Here is a 23,356-nt window from a genome sequence, read left to right as displayed (position 1 = left end):
GGCTTCAGTCTCAGGACTGAGGGCTAGAAGCAAAATTAACTCAAACTTCCAAAAAGTAATTCACCCTTGGGGTAAGACCTAGCACAGACATTTTCAACTCCAAAAAACCTATTTAAGTTAAAGGACAACTGAAAAAGGAGGGTTAGAATGATGTTTTTCATCCCTGTCTAAAGCATTGGTGGACAGTGAATGCTGTTGTAAAAGACTTGAGATAGATTAGATAAAATAGATAGATAGACTCTTGTCTCTATCAAATCTAGCCATGAGTCAAATCTAGTCAAAACATTTTAGTCAACGCTGAAACATCTCATGGACATATACTGGTTTAAAAAAATTTGTATTTTGACGTTTTGTTGAGAAAGACTCATATTCTGATAGCCTGGTGCCTAGGTCAATGCCCTGGGAGACTCAGGTTCAAGTCCCTGCTCCGCCTGATTCAGAGTGATCTGGGATGAAGTATTCTACTCTGAATCAAGGTGAGAAGAGACTGGAATCTGGATCTCCTGCATTCCAGGCCAGTGCCCTAATTATCAGGCTATGGAGTGCAAAAGTCTCAGTCTCTTCCTCTCACCCACCCACCCAAATAGAAAATGTTTGAAGGTTGCTATGAAGCAGCAGAGGAGATTACTTACTAGGGATGTAAAATGTTAACCACTTAACCGGTAAGTATTAGTCTCACTGGTTAACCCGCCTTAACTGTTAACCCCTGGGCACTCTGGCTGGCCCACAGCGGCCCCAGCCACAACAGCCTGAGCAGCCCCAGCCGCACTGGCTGGATTGGCCCCAGCCATGCCAGCTGGCCAGTCTTTTAAATCGGTTAACCGTTTAAATGAAATATTTCTAATTGTTTAAATGGCTAAATTTTTAAACGGTATTTACATCCCTATTACTTACCTGTAACTGGAGGTTCTTCAAGATGTGTGGTCCCTATTTATATTCCAAAAGTGGGAGTGCATATACGCCATGAGCTGGAGCCGGAAGTTTTCAGCAGCAGTGTCCGCTGACCTGCACATGTGTCTTTTGTTGCCTTCTGCTCAGTCACCATCTTACCACTGAAAAAACTGTCTGCAGCAGAAGGGATGGTGAGCAGGTACTGGAATACAGATAGGGACCACACATCTTGAAGAACCTCCAGTTACAGGAAAGTAAATCCTGTTATTCTTCGAGTGATGGTCCCTGTACGTATTCCAAATGCAGATGAGTACAAAACAGTGATCAGCTCGGAGGTGGATGCAAGGACAAGAGAGTTATCGCCTGCTGCAGGACAGCACGTCCCATGGTCACATCTTCGGCTGCCCACTGGTCAATGGCGTAGTGCGCTGAAGGTATGGACAGAGCGCCAGGTCATCGCACAGCAGATATCGTGCACGGGGACATCTGCCAGGGAGGTGGAGGTGGTCACATGCACCCTTGTGGAGTGGGCCGTAATTCTGCCGGCCGGTGCCACGTTGGAATATGCATAGCATTTCATGATGTATGAAAAGATCCACTTGGATATGCACTGTGAGGAGAGGGCCTGCCCCGTCAACTGTTCCACAATAGCCACAGAAAAGTGTGGGGAGATGCAGAAGGCGCATGTCAAAGTAGAATGCTAGTGCACGTCAGATGTCCAGGGAGTGCAGCGTCCTGTCCATGGAAGTGGCATGCGGGTTAGGATGGAAAACCAGGAGATGGATCAACTGGTTGACGTGGAAGTCAGAGATGACTTTTGGGAGGAACTTAGGGTGAAGGTGCAGGGAGACTTTGTCCTTATGGAAGATCATATATGAGGGATCAGCCATCATGGCCACAAATTCACTGGCCTGCGAGCAGAAGTGATGACAACAAGGGAGAGGACCTTCATGGATAGGTGTGAGAGGGAGCATGTGCCCAGAGGTTCAAAGGGAGGTCTGGTGAGGGCAGACAGCACAAGATTAAGGTCCGGGGCACGGGCGGTGTAGGTGTAAGGACTGGCGAGAAGCAGTTCTTCAGGCCCTTCAGAAACCAAGTAGTGGTACGGTGAGTGAACACCGAGTGTCCATCCACTGAGGAGAGGAAGGAGCTGAGGGCCACAAGATGGACACAGACAGAGCTAAGTGCAAGGCCCGAGTCCTTAAGTTCCAAGAGGTAGTCTAGGATGACAAGCATAGAGATGTCCTGGAGGGGAAAGCGGTGACATTGAGCCCAGGAGGTGAAGCTCTTCCATTTTGTGATGTAACATGCCCATGTAGAGTACCATCTGTTGTAAGTAAGTATCCAGAGGATGGGTGTGGAGCAGGCACTGTCTACATGCGAGTCCAAAAACCAGTCCATCAGCTGAAGTGGGCCTGAGTTGGATGTCGAACCCTGCCGTTTTCCTGGGTGAGGAGGTCAGGCAGGGCAGAGACTGATTGGTGAGCGGGCAGACAGTCTGTGTAGATAGGGAAAACAGAACTGTCAAATCCAGCATGGGGCTACCAGGAGGACCATGGCCCAGTCACAGCGGATCTTGCATAGAACTTGGGGGAGGAGGGAAAGAGGGGAAGGCATATTGGAGACTGCCCACGCTACAGAAGGAGAAGGGTGTTGCCCTTGGAATCGCGACCTCTGGCACCCCAGGAGCAGTGAAGGGGGAACTTGCAGTTCTCGCAAGTGGCAAAGAAGTCCCAATGAGAGGCTCCCCAGACCTGGCAGATGGAGCAGAGATGGGGGATTGTGGAGCTCCCTCTCGTGATAGAGGTAACAGGTCCAGCTGAGTGCTTCTCCCAAGGAGTTCTGCATCCCCAGAAGGTACACTGGATAGGGCATGACACTGTGGCGAAGACACCAGATCCAGGGGCAGATGGCCCCTGTGCAGAGTGACGGGGACATGGCGCCTCCCTGTCTGTCTATGTATGCCAAGGCAGTGGTATTGTCCTAGAGTATCTGGATGTGCCGGTCACGGAGAAGAGGCAGGGACACGTGGCAAGCTAGGCAGACCACGTGCAGTTCCAAGTCGTTGATGTGCATGCGCACCTCATTGGTGCCCATGTCCCTTGTGCGTCATGGCCATGTAGATATGCACCCCATCCAGCTAGGGAGGTATCCATGGCAAGGATGGTTGTAGGGACAGTAGTGGTGAACGGAAGGCTGCATAGCACCTTGGCGGGATCGTTCCACCAGGCGAGGGAGGCGCAGACCAAAAGCAGGACAGTCAGGGCCGAGTCCGGTAGTTGATTTGGGAACTGCAGACCAAGAGGAGCTACAGTTGTAGACAGCGCATGTGGAAGCAGGCATGCAGTGTCACATGGGTGCAGCGTGACGTGCCAAGAACTCTCCCAGCTTTGCATAATTATTGAAATCATACCTTGCCAGCAGAGCCTGGTAGCTCAAAATGCGAAACTGCAGGGTAACCGATGAGTAAAGTTTGCATCTGAGCAGAGCACTTTGCTGCTCTGTCGGGAGGGATGAAGGTAGAGCAGTGCTGACCTGCCCATTCCGTTGCCGTGTGCACCACCAGCAAAGCTGGGGCAGGGTGAGAAAAAAGGAAATCAACCCCTTTGGATGTCACAAAGTAGCGATGTTTTACCCTCTTTGCTGTTAGGGTGCAGGACAATGGGTTGTGCCAGACCTCTCGAGTGGGGTGGAGGATGGCCTCACTGATGGTCAGAGCCATGTGCGCCAGTCCTTGAAGCTGAAGGTATCCAGCAGCTGATGGGGTGGCCCTGGACTTCCTCCAAGGGGATACCCAAATCAAGGGCCAACCTCTGCAGCAGCCCCTGGTATAGGCAGTAATAATCAGGAGGCAAGAGGGTTGGGGGAATCAGGGCTTCGTCCCAATAGGAGGATGCCGCCATCGGGACCAGTGCCACCAGGTCACACTCTGGGTCTGCTTCTGGGTCCAAGTTGGAGGGTTCCAGCAGAGGGGCCCAGATGGAAGGGTGTGAGGCCTGTGAAGGCGGGTACGGGCAGTGATACAGATCCTATCTGGGCCATTGCTGCCATGCAGGTCCAGTGGGTATTATTGTGCCCCAAGAATAGGGATACCACTGTGGTGGGACTGGGGGAAAGCCCATCTGGTGTGGTGGATGCGTCCAGGAGTCTGAGCTGCATCGGGATACCGGGGAAAATGATGGTTCTTCCGCTGAAAAGCCCTCTGAGTCTGAAGAGGCCTCCGGCGGCAGCAGCAGGGCCATCAATGTGGGCAGTCCTGCGACCGTTGGGTGTGGATCCCAGTCCAGGAGGAGTGGCACATCCGCTGGTGTAGGTGGCTGTGGAGCCAAGAGGAGCAGGGAGAACGGATACAGCAGATTGAGGTGCGCCGCTGGGAGTAGTGGTTCAACCCATCCAGGTGTCCACATCCCGCTGACCGCCAAAGCGGGGAAAGGGGATGCACAGTGCGGAGCATGGGGACTCCTGTTGAGATAGAGAAGCATGCCTCGGAAGGCTGCCATGCTGCACAGCCAGCACGGGAGCCAACTGTACCAGTGCCTCCTTCTTCCTCTTCGCCTTCTTTCCCACCATGTGTGTAGTCATAGGGAGAGACATAGTGGGCTCTGCATGCGACATCTCACCCAACCGGGCACGGCTCAGGTAGGAAACGCTGTGCATCACAGCAGTCCACGATGGGGACCTGCTGTGACGTCCACGGGATCGCCTGCTGCTCTCCTCCTTGGCCTTCTCGTGCTTTGGGCAGGAGGGATGAAGAGGGTGGGGTGCACCACTGGTTCCACCAGTCCAGAATTGGACACCACATGGGGCTTCCTCCAAGAGAAATCTGCAGAGGTGCAAGAGATAAGCCTTGCGGATCCGCAATTGAAAGGACCTGCAGATGTTTCAAGGTGCTGTGAGATGCGCTCCCTCCAGGCAATAGAGGCAGCGGTTCTTAAATCCCAGGACTTGAGGGCATAGTAACCTGACGACATCAGGGTGGGCCCTGAATGGGGCAACTATGAACACTAATTACAAGTTATGTACACAACTAAGAGAAACAACTGAACTAACTATATACAATGGATGATTGTTCTCATGGAGGCTGTGAGCACAGAGAGAGAAGATTCTGACTATGATCATGCAGTGGTAAGGGACTACGGGTGTATTGCCCCGTCCGGCCTCTTATAACCTCATCTGGAGCATGAAGTAATGTAAGACGCTCATGCGTGTCAACAGTCACTGCTGCTGAAAATTTCCAGCTCCGGCACATGGCACACATGCACACCCCATTTGTAATACATATAGGGACCATTACTCAAAGAAGAATCCTCATACTCCAGATAGTTCTACTAACAGTAGAGTAGAGAAAGGAGACTATGGTGAGTATTCACATGAATAATCTCACCAGCTTCAGTGCACGTGAGTGTGATGAAAAGGATTTGGCCCTATGGTTAGTAAAGACTATGCTAAATATGAAAATATCATATTGAATTTATTTAAGTACAGATACCACCAGAAGATATAGCTGCATAACCATGCTCTTCTCATCTCCTTGGAAAACAAGGAGCTGACCACTGGAGGCTATGATGCTCTATCTGTATGATTATGACTCTCTTGAGAGTTCTAATTCTTTTCTAACCTAAAAGTGTACTTTTGTTGTAATCTATTTATCTATGGAGAATCAATAAATCAATCAATAACTCTAAAAGGAAATGCCATTTATATAAACAGAATTATCTATTATTGGACCCAACTCTACAACTTAAGTATATATTTGTAAAGAGATTAAAATGTGAAAACATTTTGAGTCAGTATTGGCAGACATTGCTATTGTAGCTGTAAAGCATCCTGTAAAAGATCATCTACTTTTGCAAAACCGTTCTTTAAATTTCGCAACACCACAGCCAAAACTAAGTTGTGTTAATTTCTTGAAGAACACAAAAGTACAATTTATCTATTTATATATCTATCTACGGCAGTATTAAAGGCAGTTACAGGAAGCAGGATTGAACAGTGACAAAAACATAGCAAATCAATGCTGAAAATGGATTTTATTCACAAAACTTAAGGGTTTTTTTAAAAAATAATTGACTGTGTTTTTAGACAACATGTCGTTGCTGGATCCAAAAGCCACATAATCCAGGGTAATTTTTTTTTTTTGAGAAAGTATTCTTAACAGTATTTCCCTGTGCTAGTAAGAGTTGTTTGAGAACCCAAGAAAGATCAATGATGGAACAACCCTATATAGAAATTATTCACTCAGTACATTTTTCAAATTTCCCCCACAACAAGCATATGAAAATATTTTTCAAGTTCGATTTTTTATAGAAGTAAAATACACAGATTTCTTAAATGCTGCAATAAATTAATCTGTGGTATCCCAATAGGTGTCAATTCCATAGACTCTCATATATCAAATAAGAAATGATAGGGTGTCACTGCCAAAAGTGGTAATCTAGAAAGCATCAAATTGAAAATAGGCATAGAGACTACAGAAAAGATTGAAACAGGACAAAAGTAATCATCAGTACAGTCCAGAAGCCTTAAAATTCCACCTGTGCTGAAAGAAAGTAGTGGTGGTTTGTTTGTTTGCATTTTAAACAAGAACTCTGTTAGTTGATGGAGCTCACCCTGCAGGGCATGAAATGCCTTGGAGAACAAAAATGATTCACAAGATGGGTCATTATTTGAAAAAGATTCAGGAAGAACAAGTAACTTATCTTCAAAATGTAATAGTTAAACTACTACTCTTCAATAGAGTAGACATCTCATTTCACTTGTAGAACCACTTATCATAAACAAACATATTTGGCTCTCTCCATTGTCAGGGTATGGACAAAATAAACTAATTAGACTTTTCTTTCTTTAATTTCTATGATCACTATATGTATGTATTTATATATCATGAAGGAAGTGGGTTGAACACATGTCTGAAAGTGAGGTTATGACAGGTTATGATAAGAAAAGTAATACCATTCAGCACAGAATTGTACTTTAAATGGCCACTCCTAACAAACTGCCAGGGTGAATTAACAAAAACTAATTTCTGCGGTGAATACATGGACTGCATATAATTATCTATATGGAGCAGCCTTCAATCTCTTGACCCAATATAGCATAGGTTGCTCAAAACTTTAAACTGACATTTGCTGATTCAACAAATTACTTTTAAACCAGCAGAAATCATTCTATACTACATGGTGTGTACAGTGAATATGAATTTAAAAATGTGACTGCAAGGCCCATGTAAAATATTTTTATATATTTATTAAATTCCATAATCCAACATGCTTCAGTTTCATTTCTTATGACTATGTGGAAAACTTGACTTTTCTCATTTTTTACTTTTGTATTTTTTATTTTTCAGCTGGTAACGATTTATGCAAGTAAGGACTCCAGCAAAACAGCAGCAGGGTTAAACTATCCACTAGTATAAAAAACATGCCTTTATAAGTTTCTGTATGGAGAAGAGACTGTTCTCAAAATAATATATAGTTTACAAATGAATTCAATTAGGGGAATAAATAATGTATCTTGATGAAATGTGGATGCCTGGAAAATGTGTCCGGAAATAATTCAAATTTTGAAAATAGATCAGTTTAGTAAGAAGTGGGAGCTTTACATATATGTTAACTGTTCTGTCAAGTTCTCTAGAAAGATATTGGAATATTCATAAAGAAATGCACAAAATGGCATCTTTATATAATAGACTGACAAAATATGTATCTTTTCCAGTCATAATGAAGATTTTAGGATCCTCTGGTAAAGCACCAAGACTGCTGCAATCATTACGCACAACATATCAACTCGAACAGGTCATGGCATGTTAAATGAAAACTGAATGTTGCTTTTGAGAGTTTAAATCTCAAATTTAAAAGGTTGGTTTGCATTTAAATTTCCTTACAAAGTTTAGAAAGCATAACTTGAGCTGACTTTGCTTTGCAATCACTCTTCTATTGTACTGTTTCCCCAGAGTTGAACTGTACCTAGGGTTGCCAGGCACCTGATTTTTGACCGGAATGCCTGGTCGAAAAGGGACCAGGGCAGCTACGGTCAGCACCACCAACCGCGCTGTTAAAAGTCCGGTCAGCGGTGCTGAGGGTCTAAGGCAGGCAGGCTAGTCCCTACCTGTCCTGGCACTGTGCTGCACCCTGGAAGCAGCCAGAAAGTCCAGCTTCTAGGGGGAAGGGCCACAGGGCTCTGTGCGCTGCCCTCGCCCCGAGCAGCGACTCCGCACTCCCATTAGCTGAGAACCCCAGCCATTGGGAGCTGGAGGGATGGATCCTGCGGGTGAGAGCAGCGCACGGACCCTCGTGGCCCTCCCCGCCTAGGAGCCGGACTGGTTGGCCGCTTCCAGGGCACAGCGCGGAGCCAGGACAGGCAGGGAGCCTGCCTTAGACCTGCTGTGCCGCTGACTGAGAGCCGCCTGAGGTAAGCCTGAGCCTCAACAGCCTGTCCCAGCCCCTGCCCCACACAAACCCTCCTCCTGTACCCCAAACCCCTCATCCCTGGCCCCAGCCCAGAGTCCATACCCCAACCCCCTGCCTCAACCCGCAGCCCCCTCCCACATTCCCAATCCTTTGGCCCCACCACCCAGTCTGGAGCCCTCTCCTGCACCCCAAACCCCTCATCCCGAGCCCCACCCCAGAGCCCACACCCCCAGCCGGAGCCTTCACCCCTTCCCGCACCTCAACCCCCTACTCCAGCCCAGTGAAAGTGAGTGAGGGTGGGGGACAGCAAGCCACCAAGGGAGGGGGAATGTAGTGAGCGGGGGCGGGGCCTTGGGGAAGGGGCAGGGCTAGGATGTTCGGTTTTGTGCGATTAGAAAGTAGACAACCCTAGCTGTACCATCTTATCACAACAAACTCTAATTGTGTTAGAAGATGGTAAGGCTGAAGGAAAGATAGTGATGTCCAGTTTCAAGCCTTTGTTTATTCTGATGATTTCACTGTCTACTCCTGCCGGGCAGTGATCTCTCTAGGTTGGAGCACAAGCATATTGATGTGGCAGTGTAGGGAAGCATAATTATACAATGACAACATGCTTTCATTGTCTGCAGTGAAAGTTATTAACTTTTAAAATAGGGACTTCCCTCATTAATGTGACTATTTATTTTTACTATGGTTGCACACAAAATTCACATGTAAAAGTGGGAGCCCACAGTGCTAGAAGCTGCACAAATACAGTAGTATTATTGAGCAGTTAATCATTGGAATAATATTTTTGAAGAGCCACAAAAGAAGTAGAGTATCTTAAAAAGCAAACCATGTTCTTTCATGTCCTGAACAGTTTCTGACTCTGCTAACAAACAGAAAAGTATTTAGGGAGGTTAATAAAAAAAAAAAAAAAAGACGCACTGGAAATTAAATTTAACCCATTTTTTTCTTGCTGGGTTTAGGATTATAATTGGCAATCATAGCTTTCATCATCTCCACCCAAGTTTTTGGACCAAAAAAGAATGAGTTAATGAATCAGAAGAGCTTGGCTCAGTTATTAGTTACTTCAGACACATGAAAGCTGTCTAGAAAACTTTTTTCTCCCCTTTAAGTACTTGTTCAATAGGAAAAATTTTAATTTTTTAGGCTTTTTCCTCCACTTCTTATTTCCTGCATTTTCCACCCAAAGTTTTTATATATATTTGTCCATACAATTAGTACTACAGAGAATCTTGGGAAACTTTCTCTGGAAGTGTTAGTTATACTTGCACAAATAGCAATGTAGAAGTTAGCCATGTTAAAGAACTTTAGTAGGAATACCTAAAATTTAAATTGCATGTAAGTTACTATTTTTGCAGTATATGAATTAATATTTAACTCACTGCTCCATCTACCATGTCCTGGTCACTCATCTAGAATTCAATGTCTCCGCCATTACATACATGTCTGGATTGCGAATGGGAGCAGATTGGAGTTTACGGTTAAACTCATGATGATGAGAACTGCGAGAAAGCACAGGTGATATTGTTCACCATGTATCAATCAACAGAAGCCTCTCCTCAAAAAGCAATGATTTTCTTTGTCACATCCAAAGAACCCGCCTTCCAGAATTGGTATGGAAGCAGGCAAACTGCAACAATCCCCATTACCCTCACCAGTGAATATGGGTTGGAACAAACACAATGGAAAACTGGTACCCAAGCTAATGTCACTGGAGCCAATCCCCAGCAGCTGTGCAGAAATGTGTTACCCGTGGATATGTCAAAGGGAGCATATCACAATGCTGTAGCTGCAGAAATGCCACTGCAGCATGCACTGGGGCCTGTAAATGCAAGGGGTGTGTCGGCACATAAAAACATAAGAACGGCCATACTGGGTCAGACCAAAGGTATCCCTAGCCCAGTATCCTGTCTTTCAACAGGTTTCAGAGCACCAGCTGTGTTAGTCTGTATTCGCAAAAAGAAAAGGAGTACTTGTGGCACCTCAGAGACTAAAAAATTTATTTGAGCATAAGCTTTCGTGAGCTACAGCTCACTTCATCGGAAGTGAGCTGTAGCTCACGAAAGCTTATGCTCAAATAAATTTGTTAGTCTCTAAGGTGCCACAAGTACTCCTTTTCTTTTTGTTTTTCAACAGTGGCCAATGCCAGGTGCCCCAGAGGGAATGAACAGAACAGGTAATCATCAAGTGATTCATCCCCTGTCACCCATTCCCAGCTTTTAGCAAACAGAAGCTAGGGACACTGTCCCTGCCCATCCTGGCTAATAGCCATTGATGGACCTATCCTCCATAAATTTATCAAGTTCTTTTTTGAACTCTGTTACAGTCTTGGCCTTCACAACATCCTCTGACAAGGAGTTTCACAGGTTGACTGTGTGTTGTATGAAAAAATACTTCCTTTTGTTTGTTTTAAATTTGCTGCCTATTAATTTCATTTGGTGGCCCCTAGATCTTGTGTTATGAGAAGAAGTAAATAACACTTCCTTATTTACTTTCTCCACACCAGTCATGATTTTGTAAACCTCTATCATATCCCCCCTTAGTCATCTCTTTTACAAGCTGAAAAGTCCAAGTCCTAAGTATCTCTCCTCATAAGGCATCCATTCCATACCCCTAATAATTTTTGTTCCCTTTTCTAAACCTTTTTCAATTCCATTGTATCTTTTTTGAGATGGGGCAATCACATCTGCACACAGTATTAACTGTATTAACCACTGCTATCATGGTCGCACAGTGTTCCTTCCATCCATAATCTGCAAACATTTGATGAGGCTGGTTTTCATCTCTGTCGCCTTCCTCAAGAATGTGAGCGTACCATGGATTTATACAGAAGCAATATGGTATTTTCTTCTTATCTGTCCATCCCTTTCTTAATGATTCCCAACATTCTGTTTGCTATGTGGAACTGTTAAATTAAACCTGTATAAACAATGCGCACAACATACAGTAACTGTCTGCAGTGGAATAAAAATCATAGAAATTTACTAATTTTTCAAATTTTATTTACATTTTGAACTCCAATTTAGAAGGTGAAATATTCAAAATTCAGCTTGGTAAACTTTTTTTTTTCCAGGTTCAGCACATTCAAATTATGAAAGATAACTTGTTTTAACTACTTTTCCTCAAAAATGCCTGACATTTTATTTTATAGAAAATGTGCCCAGTCAATAAAAGAAAAAAGTCTGACTCATCCTTGGTTACCATTACAGGTTGGAATTTTTCTTTAATGTTCCACAGTGCCACATGTTCTCTCTACATATCTTTATTCTGTTGATGGATCTTTGAATTCTCCCAAGATTACTAAAGGTCTCTCTGCTTTGGGGCAACAAGTTTTAATAACTGAGAAATATTACACTGTTCCACAGTGTCACTTTTCTTTGTGTGGTGGGGCTGACTTATCCTGAGTTTAGAAGATATATTATCAGTGATACCCTAGTGCATCTGTATTACAACATCCATGTCAACAGCAGTTAAAAAAATAACACCTGCTTATGTATCTTTAGTTAAAAATTGAACAAGTACAACACTGTTCGTAGGGAACCATGAATGCTCTCAAAGTCAATTTATTCACTCAGTTACATTTAAAAAGAACACAGCAATAGTCTACAGTAAGAATGAAGTGCAAAAATGTGGTTTTTAAGAATAATCATCAAGAGTATGTAAAAGATTTATAGTAGTGTTATGGGGTACAACCGTAATAAAAACTAAATGTCAAAATATACAACCACACACAAATAGCGAAATACACACGGTTAGGATACCGATATTCAGGCCTGTCTGTAAAGGCCTATACTCTAAGAATGTAGGTGTATTCTTATCACTTAGCTTGTTATAGAGGTATAAAAGAAACAATCAAAATCACTGTCTGCCGGTGTAAGAGCCTTCTCTTACTGTTTCAGAGTAACAGCCGTGTTAGTCTGTATTCGCAAAAAGAAAAGGAGTACTTGTGGCACCTTAGAGACTAACCAATTTATTTGAGCATAAGCTTTCGTGAGCTACAGCTCACTTCATTGGATGCATACCGTGGAAACTGCAGCAGACTTTATATATACACAGAGAATATGAAACAATACTTCCTCCCACCCCACTGTCCTGCTGGTAATAGCTTATCTAAAGTGATCATCAGGTGGGCCATTTCCAGTACAAATCCAGGTTTTCTCACCCTCCACCCCCCCACACAAATTCACTCTCCTGCTGGTGATAGCCCATCCAAAGTGACAACTCTTTACACAATGTGCATGACAATCAAGTTGGGCTATTTCCTGCACAAATCCAGGTTCTCTCATATCCCCCCCACCCCCATACACACACAAACTCACTCTTACTGTGACACTCTGAGGCCCTGTTCTTAGGCTAAGGCCTTTGATTAAGCAACAGAGGCAACCATAAGCTGGGAAGCGACCAGTCACATCCTCACATTCCAAACCAGTCACATTGAAATCAGGTGCTATTGGGCTGTTAGGAATACAATCCTGTCCTGATAATGCCTATCGCCTCCAGAGAAAGGGAAGTGCCTAGAAGATGTAAAAGGAAACTTAGTTTGATAGCATCCTGTCTGGCAAGAACTCACTTATCAGTAGCTGGGATGTGAAATCCTCATTTCTGTTAGGTTTCAGAGTAACAGCCGTGTTAGTCTGTATTCGCAAAAAGAAAAGGAGTACTTGTGGCACCTTAGAGACTAACCAATTTATTTGAGCACAAGTTTTCGTGAGCTACAGCTCACTATCATTGTAGTCCCCAATTCCCTATTGTTTGTCTGCATAATCTCTGTCTGGTTCTGTGATTGTTCCTGTCTGCTGTATAATTAATTTTGCTGGCTGTAAACTAATTAAGGTGGTGGGATATAATTGGTTACATAATTATGTTACAATATGTTAAGATTGGTTAGTTAAATTTCAGTAAAATGATTGGTTACAGTATAGCTGAGCGGAACTCAGGTTTTACTATATAGTCTGCAGTCAATCAGGAAGTGGGTGTGTGGGGTGTGTGGGGGGGAATGGGGACAGGGAATGGGGGTGGGGAAATTGGAATCATGTTTTGCTAAGGGGGGAAATGGGAACAGGGACACAGGTAAGGCTCTGTGGTGTCAGAGCTGGGAAGGGGGACATTAAGGAAGGAAACTGGAATCATGCTTGCTGGAAGTTCACCCCAATAAACATCGAATTGTTTGCACCTTTGGACTTCTGGTATTGTTGCTCTCTGTTCATGCGAGAAGGACCAGGGAAGTAAGTGGGTGAAGGAATAAGCCCCCTAACACACACACAAATACTAATACTAACGCTTCAAAGGGTATGTTATTTTTAATACTTTTTTCCCTCCCCTCAACCCACAGAAGCAATACATAGACTTTGCAGAACTTTTAGACTTGAGAGCAATTTTAGCATTGCTCTCTGTCATCCAGCTACATTGAACCCATGGCAAGATAAATCAAACTTCAGCTTGTTGATTCCCGGATCATCTTTTTGCCCCTCAGATCATATCCATCAAGTAGCAACAAACTTTTGCTGTGTTTCAGAAACTTTTAAGGCCTGTGACCCAAATAATCAACACTTCACCTAGCAGTTTATCAAGAATGTGGCAGCAGGTTACTTGTCACAAAAACCTGAAGAATCTGCTACTTACATGTAAAAAGAAAAGGAGTACTTGTGGCACCTTAGAGACTAACCAATTTATTTGAGCATAAGCTTTCGTGAGTTACAGCTCACTTCATCGGTTAGTCTCTAAGGTGCCACAAGTACTCCTTTTCTTTTTGCGAATACAGACTAACATGGCTGTTGCTCTGAAACCTGTCATACTTACATATAGTAACTGTGGAAGCAGACTTCAAGACATCTGTCAATTATGTGCTGAATAATTCTATTCTTGAGTGATATTTTTTCTCTTTTTAATATCCTTTAGTTAGATATTTTAGACCTATTCAAGATATATGATGCTGTTATGGAACACTGTCAAACTGTTGATTTCTGAAACTACTTTGTAAGTCAGTCTTCCTTTTGATAAAAGGAAAGGTCAGCTGGATATTGTGAAAGTTTAATGGATCACTGATGGTTGATTAAGTTTTATTCATTTGGTATAAAATTCCCATATTGTGTTCTAACTAGGAAGTACAAAAATATTAAGCTCTTGAAAATGTATGACTAATTATTTGGGGATTAATGATTTTGGAAGGGTACAATGCCATTCCCAATTAAATCTCATGGAATAGTTTTCCGTTGTGTCTGCTATTTAGATTTTTAATGTTTTATGGGACCGTGGGATAAGGTGTTATGTATTTTTCCTTTGTTCACTATTAAAATATTGTTTTCATACCTGTAGTACACAGAATATCTTTTTATATGTGATAATTGTGGTTGATATTTAGTTCTACTATGTGTTAAATTTTCTCTCTCCTTCCTAATAGGAATACTGAAACTATTTATATTTCTCTTCTGAGAAAACCTTCACTTGGTATTTTTTATATATATATTACTAGTATTGCTCTGATGACCAAGGAAAACAGGGCAGAGTGCGGGGGTGGCATAGAATTCTTGATGATACTATTCAGCTATAAAGTAAATGGGAACATAACTGAATATTTTTAATGAAATTCTTCTATTTGTATCAAATTGCTAACAGATACAGTAGACATTTAAAAAAATACAGCAAAGTAAAAGGTAAGTTAGAAAAGAATATCTGAGAGGGTTAATTAGTAAGAGTCTCTTTATGCAGTGATTTTTTTAATTTCCTTTTTATTTAATTTTTTTTCTGACTCTTCCTTGCCTGCTATATGCATCTTCTTCTCCTTGCCTTCAAATACCTGCACAAATCTCCCCCAGCCTACATCTCACATCTCATTTTGTAACTGGTCCCCCCTTCTCCTTTTCACTTTATCAACAACGGAAGCATTGATGCCCCTTCATGTCCTTTTCCTCCCAACTTTATGCCTTCTTCCCCCTTCCCCCTATACATTTCTCTTGCAAGACTCCCTCAGTGTGTCTCACCTTCTCTGTCTCTCTTTCAGGTTTAAGATCTCTGAGGCAGGGATTGCCTTTATAAATCTATTTTGTACTACACATCAAGATTATCTGTTCTTAATAATAATTTGAAATACACAAGTGATTTTCATGCACATTAGAATGGACTACTTTAGAATTTTGTTCACTTTTTTTTATGTAGACTCAAAAGACAATCCATATGCCTTCAACCTAAGAAAACTGATATAAAGATGGCCCTTAAAACTAATATTCCATGCTATGATGATGAAGTTGCCCCAGAGGAAAAGCATATCCTTATGGTTTTTAGAAATTTTTGTTGTGCAATATATACTTGAAAAGAAGTGAAGTTATTTAAGTCATGTTTTCCCATTTATACCCTTAGAGACCTAGAAATGTCAAATTAACTATAACATTCATAAATGAGCCGATGCCAGGAAGCTATAGGCACCATAACTCTTTAGAACCTACCTAGTTTTCTAGAGCTGGAGGATACTGGAAAGGATACTTCCATATATTCCTGGTTGGTTTCACATGGCCCTCCCTATTTGAGTATTTATGCCTTCTGTCCTGAGCACCAAAGTCCTGTCAATAAATGGAATAACCAATGCAGAAGCTATGAGAAGAAAGAAGCCTCAATACCAAGACTGTGGTTTTGAGATATAGTATTTAAAAACTCTATATAGATTTTATTCAGAAACGTAACATAGTTTAAAAGCTAGAATACAAAAAGGAAATCAAATATCATTACCTTTGTATATGAAACTAATGCATGTTTTTGAATAGATAACTAAAGTGATTCTATCTGATTAATTGCTTTTGATTTATAAACAAAAAACTTTTGTAGATAAGATCGGTAGTTTCTACATAATCAAGCATATAATGTTTGTTTTATTAATGATTTATGAGTTTTTCTCAGTTAAGTTTCATTCTCTAGACAGATTTTTTTTAAAGAATTAAATAGATGGTCAAACTGCAAAGTAACATGAAATTTCAAAACCCTGGCATCCCTAGCAAATAACTAGGCTGGAGTAAAGCACATTATGAAAATATACATGCAAACAACTAGCTGTATGAGGTAATGCAACACACATTAAAATGAAGCCTGCAGCTAAATCAAGCCAATGGAGAACACTAAGCACTGGAAGGTATGGTGTAGGCTAAGGCCTTTCTGCAGTAAGAAGCAGCAGCCATAGGAGGACAGCAGCAGCCATGAGCTAAGAAGCAGGGAGTCACAATACAATATTGACAAAAAGAAAAGGAGTACTTGTGGCACCTTAGAGATGAACAAATTTATTTGAGCATAAGCTTTCGTGAGCTACAGCTCACTTCATCGGATGAAGTGAGCTGTAGCTCATGGAAGTCTGAAATGAGCTGTAGCTCACGAAAGCTTATGCTCAGATAAATTTGTTAGTCTGTAAGGTGCCACAAGTCCTCCTTTTCTTTTTGCGGATACAGACTAACATGGCTGCTACTCTGAATACAATATTGGATAGTTAAGAAGCATTTCTGCCCTAATAGCACCAACAGTGACCAATCAAACAGAAAAATCTTGAGATATATAAAGCGAACTTTGCAAGATAACACTGTCTGGCAAAACCACTTACCAGCAATTTTGGTTGAAAAGACACCGTTGATTGCTTTTGTCTGTTCTTTAATTTGTAATACTTCATTTGTTTTCCTATAGTTATCACTGTCTATTCTTTATTTTTGTCAAAATTTAACTCAAGTAAGGTGGTGGGGTATGATTGCTTAAAGAATTGTTACGTAATTGGCTAAGATTGGTGAAAAATTGGTGTAATGCTTTAGTTTAAAATGATTGGTTAAGTTTTAACTAAGTAAAATACAAGTTTTAACTATATAAACTGGGGTCCAAAAGGAAGTTCTTTGGAACCTGACTCCAGGACAGCCCAAGATCAGAGCTGCCAGACCTCAACACTCTGCGAATAATGTGCAGAAGCTGGAGTCCCCAGATGATCTAATTTTGACTTGCCATCAAGAAAAGTCTGTCTGCCTTATTGGGAGTGGCGAGCATTGTATGTTTAGCATGTATATTCTGTTGATCAATTGTTAATAAATATAGGTTAAGGATATTACTGTTTAAGGCTCTTTCACTGGGAAAAAGTCCCGCAAACCCACAAGGTTACGCCCTGAGCCCAGGATGGGTAAGGATGGGTACTTAAATTGACCAGGTTTTGCACCAAGCCCAGGACAAATTAACTGGGTTACACCTTGAGCCCATGGTATGGTAAAGGTGGGGTGCCCTAGATTGTGTGTGGGTCCCAGAAAAATAAACTTGAGGTAGAAGATTTTCAAAAGCAGAGCACTGGTATGCAAAACAACAGTTATTTACTAAATACTTCTACTTCTGGCCAATACCTAATAGAGAGAAACAGCCTAGCAGGCAAGCACGCTCTTTATGACTTTTATGACGCTCTTTATGTCAACTTTCCTTATGGATTGCACCTTCCTTGCTATGACTACTAGAAGCACAAAATCTTTATTAGGAATGTGGAATTAACAGGTCTTAGAAAACTTTAGATTCAGGAAATCAGAAAGCTTCAGGATACAGAGGGCTTCTTAGAAAATTTCAAAAGGGCCTGCCTTGGGCACAGCATCTCTACAGACCAGTACATGGTAGAGCTGAGGCCGCAGCCCAGTGGACTCTTAGCAGAGGTGGCAGCTGAAATGCCTAAGGAACACATGAACAGTTATGAACTTTTTAAAAGACAGGCCAGAATCAGAATGGAGCTAACACCCAAGCATGACCGTCGGCGGTTCAGCCCTAAAGTGGAAACCGGACATGGCATTTTCCCGAAACGCCTACCACATTGTAAAAAATTGGGATGCCTGGATATCAGGATCAAGCGTTAAATCTCTGGAAGATCTGTCTTTCCTAATGCAAATGGAGCAGTTCTTAGAGATTGTTCCTGAGGAAATAGAAAGATGATGGGAAGCCCAAAACGGTAATCGAGGCGGGGGAGATTGGAACCAAATGGGCGGAGGTGGCAGAAACGAAAAAAACTAGTAGCAGCTGGAGCAGATATCAGAAGGAGCAACCCGAGACAACAACCTATCACCAGGGGCAGCCCAAGGCCCCACCTACATCCCAAGGAAAAACCCAAACACCTTATCGTCACCCCACACCAGTCTCCAGCAACCCACCTTGCCCCAGTGACCAGTCAGCTGGGCGATGTTTTAAACGTAATGAGCTGGGGCACGTGAAAGCCAACTGCCCCAAGAACCCCAAACTGATTTCAGTTCATTAAACCGGAGTCACACCAAAGGTCCTCAGGCCCAGATGCCTCCCAGGTACCCTCAGAGCGAAGGGAAACTGCGAGTGTGGGCGGGAAGGTGGTTACAGCATGGAGGGACACTGGAGCACAGGTGTCAGCTATCCACCAATCCTTACTGGACCCCAAATTCATCAACCCAGAGGCCCAAGTGACAATTCAACCCTTTATGTCAAAATCTTTAAACTTGCCAACGGCCAAGTTGTCTATCCAGTACAAGGGCTGGTCAGGAATGTGGACTTTTTCAGTCTATGATGATTATCCCATTCCCATGCTGCTGGGGGAAGACTTGGCCAACCATGCGAAGCTAGCCAAGAGGATGGGAATGGTCACCCGCAGGCAGGCTAAGCAAGCTGTCACGCCTAGCTCTGTTCCTGAGCCTTCCACCAGGTGCCTGTCTGTGTTACCAGAGACCCAGACGGAGGTGATGGAACTGGATCCCCTGCCAACGATTGCAACAGCCATAGCGGATCCAGTCCCAGAGACCCAGCCAAAGCCAGTCTCTACGTAAAAGAATGAATGGACACAAATCAGACATCAAGAATTATAACATTCAAAAACCAGTCAGAGAACACTTCAATCTCCCTGGTCACTCGATTAGAGACCTAAAGGTCACAATACTCCAACAAAAAGCTTCAAAAACAGACTCCAATGAGAGACTGCTGAATTGGAATTAATTTGCAAACTGGACACAACAAATTAGGCTTGAATAAAGACTGGGAGTGGATGGGTCATTACACAAAGTAAAACTATTTCCCCATGCTTATTTCCACCCCCCTTGTTCCCCATCTTTCTCTCTCTGTCTCACACCCACCCACACCCCTGAAAAAAGTTATATTAGCCAAAAGAAAGCCAAAGTAAGACAAAGCTTTCAAATTTTTCAACCTGTTTGTCACTGATGCAAATGCATCCTGACCTCATTAATGCAATTATTATTATTCATTAAAACTAACACACAATGTTCTTACAGTGCATTGGGTTGTATATAAATGGATCTCTTACAATCCCTGTAAACCTGTGTCTAGAGACTTTAGATGGTTATTCCATTTTGCCCCTTTTCAGGCTGTAATTATTGTAATTTTACAAACTACCACTCATCAACTCACCTGAGATGACTGAAAATTGGCCCTTTGATCTGACAACACTGTGACTGTCACATAGAACCACCTCCGACTGCAGACAGCTCTCTTTCTTTAGAGGACAGGAGGTGACCTTCTTCTGCTCTTTCACTATCATCAGAGACGTAGAGGGCAGGATGGAAAGTTGCAAGCCCTTCCAATTTCCCAAAGCAGCAGCCACACATTTCCCTCCCCCGCCCCCCAAAAAAATTAGCAGTATATGCAAGAGGAGTGTGTAGATTTTTTTTCCAAGGCTGGTAAAACTTGTGACACTTCTGTAAGGCTGAATTACTGAACCTATGATTCCATGACTGAAAGCATGGATTGAAGATCTTTCTTTTTTCAAATTTGCCAAAAAATAGTTTTATGGGCACAGATTTTAAAATCTGAAATAATCAGATGTTTGTCTACCTAGACAATTTCTTGGTCAGTCTCTCAATAAATTATTTCAGTTTAATTATCCTGGAAAAGATTGAAAGTAATTTGTGAGATGGATAATCTTCCTGTTTTCTCTCATGGAAAAGATCAGCTCTATAAACATGGATATACTACCTAAGCTGTCATAAATCTTTAAAAATGGTTAAATGTGATTTCCCAACTATATTATTCAAAAAGCTCACATGCAGGAAGAACATTAATCCTAGACTAAGGTTGCAAAAAAAGTTACAGAAAGGAGCTCATGTTCTTGTATCAAAACCATCCAGTATCCCAACTTAAAGACAGAGTTATAGCTAGATCACTCAAGGAGACCTAAAAAAGTTTATGAAGGCTTCATAAAGATTTTATTGCAAATCATTTATTTATTTATTTCACTCTTTATTTCATACATGCTCCACTGAGGTTAATTTAAACAAATAATCCCATCTGATTCATCCACAACATTAACACAATGGAAAAGGGAAAGTTAGTTATTTAAAACTATGTTTTTAGAGAGGGTAGTGTCTTTGAAGATCTGCACTTGAAACTAAACCACTGCTGATCTGGAACCTTCTGGAAAACTGACCACTGGATGTGGATGAGTGTGCTCCCTTATGGGGCTGAACGTTTGGGGTCAAAGATATAGAATGTATCATTGACCAAAGCAATTCTGAATCCTTTCCCTCTTATTTAAAATGTTAATAAAGACTTCTAAGAAGTAGGGAAAGGTGGAGTTGGGGGAGTAGAGTGTAGATCTATGGAGATGATATACTTGAAAAACCAGAGAATGACAAATCTTTCTTTTTACAAGAACTGCCCCTGCAGATCCCATTTTGACAAATTACTCAGCTGTCCAACTCACAAAAAGAACACAATTCGCAAAATGGTTCTCCCAAAACAAGCATTAAAATGGAATGCCAAATTAAAAAAAATACTGCTGCAGGAACTTATGATTAGAATATTAGTGACAGATTTGTAAGTCTGCTTTCAATCAAGTAGAATGTGTCCTCAATCCTTTCTGAATAAGGACAGTAATCAAATCATAACATGTGAATGCAGTCTAGTTCACTTAGCCTTAGGCCTGGTCTACTCTACGAGTTTATGCTGGATTTAGCAGCGTTAAATCAGAATTAACCCTGCACCCATCCACACAATGAAGCCATTGTTTTGACATAAAGGGCTCTTAAAACTGATTTCTGTAGTCCTCCCCAATGAGGGGATTAGCGCTGAAATCGACATCACCATTTCGAATTAGAGTTAGTGTGGATGCAATTCGAAGGTATGGCCTCTGGGAGCTATCCCACAGTGCACCATTGTGACCGCTCTGGACAGCACTCTGAACTCGGATGCACTGACCAGGTATACAGGAAAAGCCCTGGGAACTTTTGAATCTCATTTCCTGTTTGGCCAGGCGAGCTCATCAGGACAGGTGACCATGCAGACCTCATCAGCACAGGTAACCATGTAGTCCCAGAATCGAAAAAGAACTCCAGCATTGACCGAATGGGAGATACTGGATCTGATCGCTGTATGGGGAGAGGAATCCGTGCTATCAGAACTACATTCCAAAAGACGAAATGCCAAAATATTTCAAAAAATCTCCGAGGCCATGAGGGACAGAGGCTACAGCAGGGACGCAACACAGTGCCACGTGAAACTTAAGGAGCTCAGACATGCGTACAAGAAAACCAAAGAATCAAACAGACGCTCCGGGACAGAGCCCCAGACATGCCGCTTCTACGCTGAGCTGCATGCAAGTCTGGGGGGGGCCGCCACCACTACCCCACCCCTGTCCGTGGATTTTGATGATGGGGTACTCTCCGCCATGCCTGAGGATTTTGCAGATGGGGAAGATGAGGAGGAGGAGGATGAGCTTGGGGAGAGCACACAGCACACCATTCTCCCCAACAGCCAGGATCTTTTTATCACCCTGACTGAAATACCCTCACAACCCAACGAAGCCAGAGAAGGGACCTCTGGTGAGAGTACCTTTTTAAATATAATGCATGTTATAAAAGCAAGTGTTTTTTAATGATTAAGTAGCCCTGAGGACTTGGGATGCATTTGTGGCCAGTACAGCTACTGGAAAAGTCTGTTAACTTGTCTGGGGATGGAGCAGAAATCCGCCAGGGACATCTCCATGAAGCTCTCCAGGATGTACTCTAAAAGCCTTTGCAGAAGGTTTCTGGGGAGAGCAGCCTTATTCCATCCTCCATGGTAGGACACTTTACCACGCCATGCTAGTAGCAAGTAATCTGGTATCATTGCATGACAAAGCCTGGCAGTGTATGGTCCCACTGTTTGCTGGCATTCAAGCAACATCCGTTCTTTAACTCTCTGTGTTATCCTTAGGAGAGTGATATCATTCATGGTAACCTGATTGAAATAGGGGAATTTAATTAAGGGGACATTCAGAGGTGCCCGTTCCTACTGGGCTGTTTGCCTGTGGCTGAAAAGAAATCCTCCCAGAAGTTAGCCACGCGTTGTGGGGGCGGGAGGAGGGGCATTGGCGCTGAGCTGTTCACATTTGGCTAGCAGGGATCTTCCCTGATACCAGCCACGCAGTTGGGGGAGGGGTAAAGCGATCTTCCCAGAAAATTGGATGGGGGGAGGGGGTTAGTTTGGTTTCTGCTGCTGCACATAAACAGGAAAACTGCTGCACTATATGGCCAACTCAACAGGCTTTGCTTGGTATGGGAAAGGAGGGCGCTGCTGTTATGAAGGTTGCAGAAGCCGAAAGACTTTGGCTTACCATGGCCACCTGCAAGCCAAATTGTGTTGCCCGGCACTGCGTGTGTGATCTCTAACACCAAAGCCACAGGCACTCAATATAAGATGCAAAATGCGACCTTGTACCAAAATCACATGTAATGTGTATGTAATATGAATAGTGTTGTTCACTATGAAAGAGTATAGCCATTGTTCTGTAAAATGTATCTTTTTAAATACTTCACTCCCTTTTTTTCCTCCACCAGCTGCAAATGTTTCAAGCCTCCCTCCTCCGTCCCAAAGGCTATCTCAGATAAGGCGGCAAAAAAAAAAATGCACGTGCAATGCATGTCCCTCCTTAACCGCCTTCCCTCCTCCCCAAGTTCCACAGCCTCCTCACCCAGATGCCCAAGAACATGGGCGGGGGGGGGGGGGGAGGCTCCAGGCACCCAACCACTCCACCCCAATGGACAGCACAAGCAACAGAAGCCTGTCATTCAAGATGTTTTAAAGTGGCCTTTTCCTTTCCTCCTACCCTCCTC

At 42.9% G+C, this 23,356-nt stretch overlaps 1 protein-coding gene across 9 annotated transcripts in view; it reads right to left on the bottom strand.

Annotated features, from left to right (window-relative positions):
- The window catches only part of SRPK2 (SRSF protein kinase 2), a 310,240-nt gene that overhangs the window by 140,229 nt on the left and 146,655 nt on the right, over positions 1 to 23,356 (bottom strand). Inside the window, exons 3-4 of one of the 9 annotated variants that reach the window (XM_073328507.1) lie at positions 15,749 to 15,862; positions 9,689 to 9,808 (exon numbers count right to left, since the gene is read on the bottom strand). The exons of 7 other annotated variants lie outside the window; for them this stretch is intronic. In XM_073328507.1, the coding sequence (XP_073184608.1) occupies positions 9,689 to 9,696 (8 nt within the window). In that variant the 5' untranslated portion in view covers positions 9,697 to 9,808; positions 15,749 to 15,862. The remainder of the gene's footprint in view (positions 1 to 9,688; positions 9,809 to 15,748; positions 15,863 to 23,356) is intronic. One more of the 9 variants, XM_073328509.1, reaches the window with a different exon arrangement.

The sequence above is a fragment of the Lepidochelys kempii genome, chromosome 1, assembly GCF_965140265.1.
Source record: "Lepidochelys kempii isolate rLepKem1 chromosome 1, rLepKem1.hap2, whole genome shotgun sequence".
Taxonomy (NCBI): domain Eukaryota; kingdom Metazoa; phylum Chordata; order Testudines; family Cheloniidae; genus Lepidochelys; species Lepidochelys kempii.
Note: the sequence above shows the minus strand (reverse complement) of the source record. Positions and strands in the feature narration are given on the sequence as shown.